At 42.4% G+C, this 12,834-nt stretch overlaps 1 protein-coding gene across 1 annotated transcript in view; it reads left to right on the plus strand.

Annotated features, from left to right (window-relative positions):
* The window catches only part of SEC62 (SEC62 homolog, preprotein translocation factor), a 35,734-nt gene that overhangs the window by 14,623 nt on the left and 8,277 nt on the right, over positions 1 to 12,834 (plus strand). Inside the window, exons 4-6 of the mRNA XM_053600187.1 lie at positions 6,409 to 6,613; positions 6,844 to 6,936; positions 10,695 to 10,755. Coding sequence (XP_053456162.1) covers positions 6,409 to 6,613; positions 6,844 to 6,936; positions 10,695 to 10,755 — 359 coding nt within the window. The remainder of the gene's footprint in view (positions 1 to 6,408; positions 6,614 to 6,843; positions 6,937 to 10,694; positions 10,756 to 12,834) is intronic.

Below are 12,834 nucleotides of genomic sequence, written 5' to 3' on the forward strand. Positions count from 1 at the left end.
TTAAAAACCATTATTTCATAACCCGATTTCTTAAGCTGTTGTGTTAAGGAATTAGTGTATATTTCTTAAAATTCTTAGTTGCCAAAGACTGGAGATTGCTAACAGACCTTTTGGAAACAAGTTTCATTGTTGGGGTAAGGATGAGCTAACAGTGGTGCAGTCAATATTTACTTATCTTTTTTTTTTTTAGACACAGTTTCACTCTATTGCTCTGGGTAGAGTGCTGTGGCATTATCATAGGTCACAACAAACTCAAACTCCTGGGTTCAAGCCATCCTCTTGCCTCAGCCTCCTGAATAGCTGGGACTACATACACCCACCAAGACAACCCGCTAATTTTTCTATTTTCAGTAGAGACAGGGTCTCCCTCTTGCTTAGGATGGTCTTTAACTTCGGAGTTCGAGCAGTCCCCCAGCCTCCGCCTCCCAGAGGGCTAGGATTATAGGCATGAGCCACTGCCGCAGCCTACTTATCTTTTATAACATTGTCTAATTAGAATTAGCTCCAAAGTGAAAAAGTTCCTACCGGACACAAAGTCGGCTTTATATGGTGTAAAAATTAAGAGATACTATAAATGCAGAAACTGGGGCACAGAGAAAGTACAGCCTTGTCCGGGGCATAGAGCTCAGCAGAGGCAGACTAGGGTTTGGAATCAGCAGGCTGGACCTGTGACCTACTGCACCATCTCCTTCAATGAAATGATGATGCATTTAATGGAGCAAAAATTAAAATTGATTCAGCTGCCAGCACTCTTATTTCAGATGTCCAGTCTGTGAGCCCACATCTCTGAGGAAGCAGCCAGTGTCAGCCCATGTCTCCTGGATGTTCTAGAGCCTTGGTGCCTTGTTCCAGGAAGAGCTGAGCGCAGAGAATATCCCAGAGACACGTAGATTGTCATTAGGTGTTACCCCATTTGTGGCAGGTTGTTTGTGTCCTTTCCACACTAAAATGTTCCACCTGAGGCCTTCAGAGCCATTTCTAACACAACCGTCGAGTCCTTGTGGTGGCTGGTCCTCATGGGCTCTTGCCCAGTAACAGATAAAACCACCAAGGAATTAATGGTTTTTACTGTCATTTTCTGAAGCAACTAAATGGGCATGATGGAGTCTGAGGAAAAACAAAAGAATAAGAAATGTAGGGTGGTAGCAATCTTTCTAATGTGATCTGCAGCCCTTCATGGCCTGCATCATGTATGAACTCCTCAACGTGGGCTCCACAAGACTTTGCCCCTCATACCTATCAGTCCAGTTGTCCCCCTCAGTTGGTGCATGTGCCGAGCTCACTCTGTCTCCCAGTCTCTTCGATTGTGACTTGCCACATTCCCTGAATGATTCTCCCTCCTCTGTCCTCGGCCTCTCAATGTGACAAACATTCTTCATCCTACCAGAGCAGGTGCATTCCCAAGGTCTTCCAGCCCACATTAGCCTGTGTATCTAGAGTTCTACTGAATTTATCAAATGAGTATCATGTATTCAGCCCCCCACCATTGTAGAGTTTCTGCATCGTCTCATGTGCGTTAGAGTTTTGGATCTCTTGCCAGCTACATCTGGAAACAGTGGTAGGGCCTTTCCATGTTTTATTGTCACTTGGCAGCACAATATGGGCACTTAAGACATACTCGCCATTGCCATGTTGGTGGAGTTCCCCCACGTGTGTGGCATTTGATGAATGTTTCTTAAATCTGGGGAGAAAAATTAAGAGGTGAGAAAATACAGAAGCAATTTTAAAACATTTTACAAGCTGTTTTAAAATCATTTCTTTATTCAGCAAATATTTATCAAATACTTATTATATGCCAGGCCCCAAGAATCCAGTAACCGTGAGTTGGTCCCTACCTAAAACACTCACTCTCTTCTGTTAGGGAAGGTTTATAACTAATCACAGTGCAGTGAACTCTGAGGAAGGCACAGATGGTGAAACTGTCAAGAATGACTTCACAGGGAAAATGTTCTAATCAAATTTTGAAACATAAATAGGTGATTATCCAACAAACAAGAGATGAAAGAAAATTTATCCAGACAAGGGTGTAGAACACACTGACATGGGAGGTACGAGTAGTTCTGTGAGAATATCAGAGATCCATGTTAGTGCTTTGTCCTGTGTCGTGTGTTTGAGGCCAAATCAATGAAAGCTCTGTATTGTTGCGGAGGTTAACTCATGTCAGTGTCATTTTTCTAGGCATAGAATGAGTTAAAACATTCTGTAAAGCCTTGCCAGGGAATAAGTCAACAAGTCTACTTACTACATAATGGAATAATGCTATAATGTAGTGATTTATGAAATAGAATGTTTATGTATTCTGTAACTGTTAAATGAGATTGAAGATTTCCCATAGCAGTAAGGGTGAGAGCAACTGCTCATGGGGGTGGGGCAGCTGTGCGGGAAGGTTGACAAGAGCAGATGGTCCTCCTCAGCCGCCCCACCCCCGCGAACACAACATAGATTTAACTTCAATCAAGCCGCCCCACCCCCGCGAACACAACATAGATTTAACTTCAATCAAATAATGTCACAGTTAGGTGGATGGTTTCAAACACCAGCTCTACGCCTTAACTAACTGGGTGATACTGGGAAGTCACTTAGTCTCAGAGTTGTTTCTTGGAGGCTGGTTTCAGGATTAAAGAAGCGTGGACACGGTTCAGCACAGTGTACGACACACGTGCTCTCACCCTTACTCCTATGGGCAAGATCTTCATTCTCATTTAACAGTTACAGAATACATCAACATTTTATTTCCCTACCAAAGTTCTGTGGTTTATTTTCTAAATTGTTTCTTTATTAAGAATAATTTTGGGGGCAGCACCTGTGGCTCAGTGAGTAGGGTGCCGGCTGCATATACCGAGGGTGGCGGGTTCAAACCCGGCCCCTGCTGAACTGCTACAAAAAAAATAGCCAGGTGTTGTGGCGGGCACCTGTAGTCCCAGCTTCTTGGGAGACTGAGGCAAGAGAATCACCTAAGCCCAGGAACTGGAGATTGCTGTGAGCCGTGTGACTCCACGACACTCTACCGAGGGCCATAGAGACTCTGTCTCTACAAAAAAAAAAAAAAAGAATTTTTGGCTTGGCACAGTGGCTTACACCTGTAATTCTAACACTCTGGGAGGCTGAGGAGGGTGGATTGCCTGAACTCACGGGTTCAAGACCAGCCTGAACAACAGCGAGACCCTGTCTCTAAAAAACATTGCTGGGTGTTGTGGCGGGTGCCGGTAGTCCCAGCTACTCCGAAGGCTGCGGCAAGAGAATCACTTGAGCCCAGGAGTTTGAGGTTGCTGTGAGCTGTGATGCTATGGCGCTCTACTGAGGGTGACAAAGTGAGACTCTATCTCAAAAATAATAATAATAGTAATAATTTTTCCACTAATATGAATTTGAGAAAGCTGAAAATGTAGAGAATGATTTAGGAGAAAATTCAGATTACTAATAACATTGCTTTGAGGATAACCACGTTATCACACATCATATAGTACATACATATTTCAAGCACATGTGTATTTATATATGTATATACATATGTACTCTTAATGTATGGGCATCTATAATATAAACTGTAACAGAAAATGCTGGCTTTTCAGTTAACATATGAACAGGATATGTTTTTGTTTTCATACTGACTAGTAATAAATACTCCTAAAGTGAGGGGAAAATTTTTTCTGGCAGAAAATCTAGAAATGATACAAGTGCTTTAAACAAAATTATAATTTTTTTCATTATAAAAATTTTAAAGACCTTCTGAAGTGAAGTAGAAACTCTGCTTTATATTCAAGCACCAATTACTACTCTTAAATCCCACTTTCTGTTTATAAATAATTAATCATTAAGGTCTCATTTCAGACTTGTTTACGTATATATATATATGAATAACAGGTGTATGGTATTTGGGGGCAGTTGGAACAGTTATGTAATTATATCCTTGATAGGTCTTCCAGGCAAGCAGAGTGGTCCGAATGAAGAAACTTAGAAATTAGCTTTGTGGAAACGCTCGTGGCCTGGACCTAGTTGGGCAGCAGGTGTAAGCCCAGCCAGGCAGGTAAAGCACAGGTCCTTCAAAGGCCCAATACAATAACAAAAAAAGGGATTATTCAGGCAGGAAGGAAGCTTGTAGCTAACAAGTGTCGTGGCGTGAAGGAGCAGGCATTGTGAGGAATGGACGGTCACTGTAGCAGGCAGACGGTGGTAGTGAGGCCTCGCTTCTAGGCGGTGTTGTGGTATTTATATGCTGTCAAGGCAGGGAGGAAGAAACAAATCAGAAACTCTGAAACTGGAACATGAGATTTGTAAGTATACTTTAGATGACTGAGGTGTAAGGGCAGTATGATTTCTTGAATAGGATTATAAAGTTAAAGAGGAAAGGTTGACTTAATTTGGAGTGAGGCTAAAAATTGAATGAAGCAGGTCAGGCGTGGTGGCTCATGCCTATAATCCCAGCACTGTGGGAGGCAGGTGGATAGCTTGAGCTCACAAGTTCAAGACCAGCCTGAGCAAAAATGAGACCCTGTCTCTACTAAAATAGAAAAACAGAGACAAGAGGATTGCTTGAGCCCAAGAGTTAGAAGTTGCTGTAAGCTATGATGCCACGGCACTCTACCCAGGGTGACAGCTTAAGACTCTCTCGCAAAAAAAAAGAATAAAGCAAGGATCTCACCCTTAAGGAGTTTACCTTCTAGTGAAGGACTGAAATTAAATAACAAATTATAGTGAGTTAAGAGATAACTCACTCTATAGGGTTTATCCTTCCTGGATAGGATAACAGGAAACTGGAGGATGGGAATGGATGATTGTGAACAGGTTAGGTCACGGTTGATAGAAAACTTGGAGGAAATGAGGGTGTGAACAAAAGGGCATGTTTATCCAGGGGAAGGGCATTCTAGGTGAAAGGATCAGTCAGTGAGAGTATAAGAAAATAATAACTGCTAAAAAGGGAAAAGTTCTCTAGTAAGTTCTCTTACTAGTTCTCTATTTAGAGAGAAATTAGTAAAATTAGAAATAACGTGGTGTTTTGCCACATACATTGCACATTTTTTAATTTGATGTTAAAGTCCTTTTCAGAAGTCTAGAAATCTCACTTTAGTATAGTTCATTATTTCTTGCTTGAAGATATTTCATTATGGTGGCATACTGAATAACGAAATGGAGGAAAAAATAGCATCAAGAAAGACAGCTGGGGCCAGGTACAGCGGCTCACTCCTGTAATCCCAGCACTTTGGGAGGTAAAGGTGGGTGGATTACCTGAGCTCATGGGTTCAAGACCAGCCTGAGCTACAGCAAGACCCTGTCTCTAAAAATAGCCAGAAGTTGTGGCAGGCACCTGTAGTCCCAGCTACTAGGGAGACTGAGGCAAGAGGATCGCTTGAGCCCAAGTGTTTGAGTTTGCTGTGACCTATGATGCCACAGCATTCTACTGAGGGCGACAAAGTAAGACTGTGTCTCAAAAAAAAAAAAAAAAAGCTAAAAAGATATGACTTGGATCAATCACATGGTGGAAACACTTTTAATCTATTAATATTTCTTAAATTGTTTATTTCTACCCACCTCCCTTTTTTAAAGAGACAAGAGTCTCAGTTGTCAGGCTGGAGTGCAGTGGCGTGACCATAGCTCACTGTAATCTCCTACTCCTGGCACTAGTGATCATCTAGCCTCAGCCTTCAGAGTAGCTGGGATTACAAGGCACCCACCACACCTGGATTTTTTTTTTTAAGAGCTAGGGTCTCATTGGGGGGCTCCCGTAGCTTAGTGGATAGGGCGTTGGCCATGTACACCGAGGGCTGGCGGGTTCGAACCCAGCCAGCCCAGCTAAAACAACAACAACAACTGCAACAACAATAAAAAAAACAGCCGGGTGTTGTGGTGGGCACCTGCAGTCCCAGCTACTTGGGAGGCTGAGGCAAGAGAATAGCTTAAGCCCAAGAGTTGGAGGTTGCTATGAGCTGTGATGCCACGGCCCTCTACCCAGGGCCATAGCTTGAGACTGTCTCAAAAAAAAAAAAAGAGAGAGAGAGAGAGATAGGGTCTCACTATCTTACCAGCCTGGATTCCAACTCCTGGCCTCAAGCAACCCTCCCACTTGAGCTTCCTGACTAACTGGGGCTACATGTATGCATCACTGTTCCAGGTGGATTGCTCGTATGGAACGCAGAGAGAAGCTTTGCATGGTTAATCTCAAATGTATAATCTCTTTTATACCTAAATCATACAGCTAAAAATGAAAATTAAATATTGCTGATTTGTTAAGTTTTATATAATTGGCTGTAAGGTTTTTTTGATTACTGGTGGAGCTGACTATTTCCCGTGGGCTCACTATTTAATTATTGGTGGAGTTGACTATTTCCCGTGGGCTCACTAGTTGTATTTTCTCTTATGAGTTGCCAATTTCTGGGGAATGGAATGTCATACATTTTTTTTTTCCCAAAGGCTTTTAAAGAAGCAGTTTTTTCACCGGGCACTAAAAGTAATGAAAATGAAGTATGATAAGGACATAAAGAAAGAAAAAGATAAAGGAAAAGCTGAAAGTGGAAAAGAAGAAGATAAAAAAAGCAAGAAAGAAAGTGTAAAGGATGAAAAGACAAAAAAGGAAAAAGAGAAAAAAAAAGATGGTGAAAAAGAAGAATCAAAAAAAGTAAGTTCAACTAAAATTCAGTAAAAACCATTAGCACACATTATCACTATGACATAAGAGCACATTTAGAATACTGCACAGCAGCCCCTTAACATAACTATATTAGGGCTGTTATAAATACCAGGGCTGAGAAGTTTTATTTCTGTGTTAAAAATAGTGAACATTTTTTGACTCTATGAATGTCATGTTGGGGCTTGCTTTGTTACTTCTTGTATCTTGTATTTTTATAGGAAGAAACTCCAGGAACTCCCAAAAAGAAGGAAACTAAGAAAAAATTCAAACTTGAGCCACATGATGATCAAGTTTTTCTGGATGGAAATGAGGTGAGAGTATTTAGCCTATAATTAGAAATCTAGTTTTCCAGACGAGTTTGGTACCTTCATGAGTAAAGTAATTGATATAAATCTAATGTGCATTTACATATATAAGAGTTACTCTTTTTAAAAGTCCATGATTTTTCTGACTTTAGATTTTTAAAAGTCAGAATTAGATTGGGCTGTGTGTGAATGATAGGAAACTTGAAATAACAGTGCTTTAATACAAAATAGGTACTACTTTCTATCTTATCGGTGGAATCTAGAGATAGGGAATGCAGGTGGACAGCTTTCTTATCAATGAAATCTAGATACAGAATCTAGAGGTAGATAGAGCACAGAACCTAGAGGTAGATAGATCGCAGAATCTAGAGGTAGATAGAACGCAGAACCTAGACGTAGATAGAGCACAGAACCTAGAGGTAGATAGAGCGCAGAACCTAGAGGTAGGTAGAGCGCAGAACCCAGAGGTAGGTAGAACGCAGAACCCAGAGGTAGGTAGAGCGCAGAACCCAGAGGTAGGTAGAGCGCAGAACCCAGAGGTAGGTAGAGCGCAGAACCCAGAGGTAGGTAGAGCGCAGAACCCAGAGGTAGGTAGAGCGCAGAACCCAGAGGTAGGTAGAGCGCAGAAACCAGAGGTAGGTAGAGCGCAGAACCCAGAGGTAGGTAGAGCGCAGAACCCAGAGGTAGGTAGAGCGCAGAACCCAGAGGTAGGTAGAGCGCAGAACCCAGAGGTAGGTAGAGCGCAGAATCTAGAGGTAGGGAGTGCAGAATCTATAGAGGTAGGGAGCGCAGACAGATAGCTCTCTTATTAGTGGAATTAGAGGTTGCGAGCTCAGGTGGACAGCTCTGTGGTGGACCCACGCTCTTCCTTCATTTTCTCCTCTGCCTGAGGCTTCTGGGTGAGGTTACCAGGTGATCCCCATTGACTGCCTACCTCATATCTGCATCCTAAAGAAGAAAGGGGGGGAAGGAACCTGCCTTCTTCTTTTCACAGAGATCATCTTAGGGACACTGCCCAGGTATCCTGCAGTTTCTGTTGTGTTTGGCTTCCCTTGTCCAGAACCTAGTCACCATGTCATGCTCACTTGAAGTAAACTCTTGGATATGTGCTTTTTATATGCTGATTATTTGCCCAGCTAAAATGTAGAGTTTCCCTTATTAGCAACAGAAAATGAGCAGAATGATTAAAAGGGAACACAAACTGGTCTCTGTCCTTTGTACAGTATATAGCCAGGTGTCACTTGAGAGACCTGAAATTTTCAGCATTACTTAATGCTTTGCTCAAGGAGATGGTTTTTATTGTGTCTTTTGTAACAAGAGATTTGTGTGATGGTTGCCTTCCGTGAAGACTACTTAATTTACTCACTTAACCATTACATAAACTAGTATATAGCAGCCACTAAACTGTTGTGAATTTCAAGACATTTTCTTTCTTGCTATACAAAAAGAAACACATGTAAAGTTGTGGCTCCTATGGCTTTGTGTTTGAAATTCTAGGACAGCTTTTCAAAAACATGTGTTCCGTGCTGGGCACGGTGGCTCACATCTGTTGTCCCAGCATTCTGGGAAGCTGAGTGGGAGGATCTCTTGAGCTCAGGAGTTTGAGACCAGCCTGAGCAAGAGCAACACCCCGTCTCTACTAAAAATAGAAAAACTAACCGGGCATGGTGGCAGGTGCCTGTAGTCCCAGCTACTGGGAGGCTGAGGCAGAAGGATGGCTTGAGCCCAGGAATTTGAGGTTGCTTTGAGATATGATGCCGTGGCACTCTACCCAGAGCAAGAACAACAGAGGAAGACTCTGTCTCAAAAGAAAAATATGTACATATGTACTTGTGAATATCCAGAGTGGAATGAGAGAAGGGTATGTATCTGTAATAAGTGTCCTCAGGTGATTATTCTATAAGAACTGGTTTAGAACTGCTGCCGTACACGGTGTCCATAAAGTTACATTGCACACAAACTTTGTGGCCACCATGTAGAAGACTGTAGGCCTTCTTTAACATGGGAACTCAGATACCTTCAGTTAAACATTGAGTATCAGCTATATGCCAGACATTTTTATGGATGCTGGGAATAGCATGATAAATTCAATAGAATGCATTGCTAGAAAGCATTTATAGTGTAGCAGAGATACAAGGATCTAAACATGTTAGTATATTACAGTGTGCCAGGTGTCATAGTATGAGAACACCAGCTATGAACAATTAATTTAACCTGAAAGGATAAGGAGTGTCTGGAGATCCCGAACACTGGAACTGAGCCTTGAAGGCTGATGGGCAGATTGCAGCTACATCAGGAAGGAGTTAGACACATTAGGGGAAGGAGCAGCCTGAGCAGAAGCATGGTGTTTGCAGTCTTAAGAAAGCTAGATTTTATCCTGTGGAAAGCAGCATGCACTCCCAAACTTCTAAAGTTGGGAACATTTTTTTAAAAGAACATTTTTTTTTAGAATGGAAACTGGCAAAAGTAATGTCATTGAATCTAAACCAGAGAAATGAGCAAAGTGAAATAGGAAGGGCAGAGGTTGATAGGAACCCGGTGTTGGGAAGAGAAGTACCTGGGTAGACAGACAGTAAGGAGTTCCAGTCAGTGTGGGGCTGGGCAAGGGAAGGGGACTAGTAGTCACAGCAACTGAGAAGTGAAAGTGAAGGATGAACAAGAGCTTCGTGGAGGATGACCAACGAGAGTCTGGTCTGGGGGATGAAGTACATTTCTGCTGTATAAAACAACAGCCTGGTAAAAATACAATCAGTATTTTTCTGAAAATACAGTTCTGAAGCAGCAGTTCCTAGCTTATGAGCTGTTGGCCCTCCATGGGAAGGGGACAGTGAGATTAGTTTGGGTTGTCATAGAATCTTTATGTTCACCAAGCATGATCTTTAAAAACAGTTCTTCACATCTTATCAGTGGGAGAGGAAAGGGTAGACTTGAGAGCTGGTGGAGCTATAGTAGAACCTGGTTGGAATCTGTCTTAACCGTGTTAGCCCAAACATCATTACATGAGGGATGAAAAGGTTGACAGCTCCCTGTCTTTCATTGGAATAAATAATGATTTAGGGCACCTATGGCTCAGTGAGTAGGGCGCCGGCCCCATATCCCAATGGTGGCAGGTTCAAACCCGGCCCCCAGCCAAACTGCAACAACAACAAAAAATAGCCAGGTGTTGTGGCGGGCACCTGTAATCCCAGCTACTCGGGAGGCTGTGGCAAGAGAATCAGCTAAGCCCAAGAGCTAGAGGTTGCTGTGAGCTGTGATGCCATGGCCCTCTACCGAGGGCAACAAAGTGAGACTCTGTCTCAAAAAAAATAATGATGATGATTAAAACACATGAACAAATTGTTAAATGCATGTAAGTAAATGTATACAAATTTACTTAAATTCATTACAGAATTTATAGTTTTCTTACAACAACCGTTTTCTAACTAAATGGATGCCAGGAGAACCACTACTCCTGAAAGAAAAGGTCTTTGGGATTTGTTTCCCTAAAAAACCACAGTAGATCCCCCATAGCTGACCCTCCGCACACTGACCACCTCCTGAAACTGACCTAATTTTCAGAGACTGGACTTGCCACATGTACGTATCAGCACAGTGGGCCTAGTTCCCAATGTTGACCACCTCCCTATGCCGACCAGTTTGGCACAGTCCCTGGGGTAGTCAACAGATGTATTTCCCATGTATTAAGAAGTTGGTGGCTGCCTTAGGGTGACCTAAACTAAGGAGTTCGGCCTGCCGTCTAACCTGACCTTTCTTGACTCTTCTAGGTGTACGTGTGGATCTATGACCCAGTTCACTTTAAAACATTTGTCATGGGACTGATTCTTGGTAAGTAGCAGGATGTAAGTGGCTTTAAAGTGAAATCTGAAATTTAGAAAAGAAAACGGAGATGACATAAAAAAATATTTCTAAGTTTAAAATAGCTGTACAGCTGTTGTTTAAAATGTACCGCCGGGTGTGGTGGCTCACGCCTATAGTCCCAGCGTTGTGGGAGGCCGAGGCAGGTGGGTTTCCTGAGCTCGGAGGTTCGAGACCAGTATGAGCAGGAGTGAGCCAGAGTGAAACCCCGTCTCTACCAAAAAAAAAAGCCGGGCGTTATGGCGGGCGCCTGTAATCCCAGCTACTTGGGAGGCAAAGGGCAAGAGAATTGCTAAAGGAAGAATAGAAAAAAAAAGAAAATAAGAAAAAAAAACTTCAAACTAAGAAGAGTGAAAGCCAGCTGAAATTTAAAAAAAAATGTACTCTTCAGTAAAGTCAGATGGTAAATAATTTAAGGAAAATGTTCGTAACACATTAAAACAAAGATCTTTAAGAAATTAACAGCAGGGTGCGGTGGCTCATGCCTATAATCCCAGCACTCTGGAAGGCTGAGAAAGGTGGATTGCCTAAGCTCACTAGTTCGAGCCCAACCTGAGCAAGAGTGAGACCCACATCTCTGAAAAAAAATAGCCGGATGTTGTGGTAGGCGCCTATAGTCCCAGCTACTTGGGAGGCTGAGGCAAGAGAATTGCTTGAGGCTCAGCACCTGTAGCTCAGCGGCTAGGGCCCAAGCCACATACACTGGAGCTGGTGGCTTAGAACCCAGCCCAGGCCTGCCAAACAACAATGACAACTACAACCAAAAAATAACTGGGCATTGTAGCAGGTGCCTATAGTCCCAGCTACTTAGGAGGCTGAGGCAAGAGAATTGCTTAAGCCTAAGAGTTTGAGGTTGCTGTGAGCTGTGAAGCCACCAAACACTACCGAGGGCAACATAGTGAGACTCTGTCTCAAAAAAAAGAAAAAGAATCACTTGAGCCCAAGAGTTTGAGGTTGCTGTGAGCTATGACACAACAGCACTCTACCAGGGGCAACAGAGTGAGACTCTGTCCCAAAAAAAAAAAAAAAAAGAAATTAATAAACTAGTAGAAAAATGGGGAAGGTAGCTCACAGACAAAGGAATACTCAGTCACACTCATAATAAATACAAATTAGACCAATAGTGATTAAAAGGATTACAGAGTTTGAAAGTGAATGTCTTAGAAAAAATCAACCCTCACTAATGATTGATAGATTTGTCCCATTGTTTTAATTTGTATGGAGGACAGTTTGGCAAGTGTCTAATTCTGTGTTCATCATGTACAATGACCCAGCAATTCCACTTCTGAGAATTTATCCCTCAGCTGTTACAGTTGCATAAAGTGTATACATTGACTCATTACCTGTTTTAATCCAAATTCTTCATACAGTACTTAAGAGGATAATGTAGCAAATATCTTTCAAATTTGAAATGCTTTTACTCTTTCACCTAATACTTTCACAAGTGTACACACACAAGAATATTTGCACTGTTACCTGTAGCAGGATAAAAGAGCAGGTTTCTGGATAGGAGAATGGTGGGTAAGTTACAGTTCAGCTTCCCAGTGGGGATGAGGCAGTTTGCACCACTCACATACCAGAGGGGGGAGGGGACTGCTTGTTTTTCATGTCTCCAAGATGCGCCCCCCCCCCCCCCCCCCGTCAGTCTGTGACTGTTTTCAAATAGCTGAATATTTGCCGGGGGGGGGGGGGGGGGGTGTGCCTCTAGTCCCAGCTACTTGAGGCAAGAGGATTGCTTGAACCTGAGAATTTGAGGTTGCTGTGAGCTGTGGATGTCATGGTGCTCTCTACCCAGGTTGACAAAGTGAGACTCTATCTCAAAAAAGAAAAAGTAATGAACATCTGCTGATGGAAAGATAATTTAGAATAGATTAAATGAGAAAAGTCACAAAAGCGTAAGAAGAATATAAACCCATTTGGATTAAAAAATTCTGTGTATCCAGTTTTAATTATATATAGGCAGTCTCTGGGAATATAAATAATCTTACCAGTAGTTACTCCCTCTGAGGAGTGGGGTGAGAGACTTATCTTTGCTATACCTTTTAATTT

Source organism: Nycticebus coucang, chromosome 8 (assembly GCF_027406575.1).
Source record: "Nycticebus coucang isolate mNycCou1 chromosome 8, mNycCou1.pri, whole genome shotgun sequence".
In the NCBI taxonomy this organism is placed as follows: Eukaryota; Metazoa; Chordata; class Mammalia; order Primates; family Lorisidae; genus Nycticebus; species Nycticebus coucang.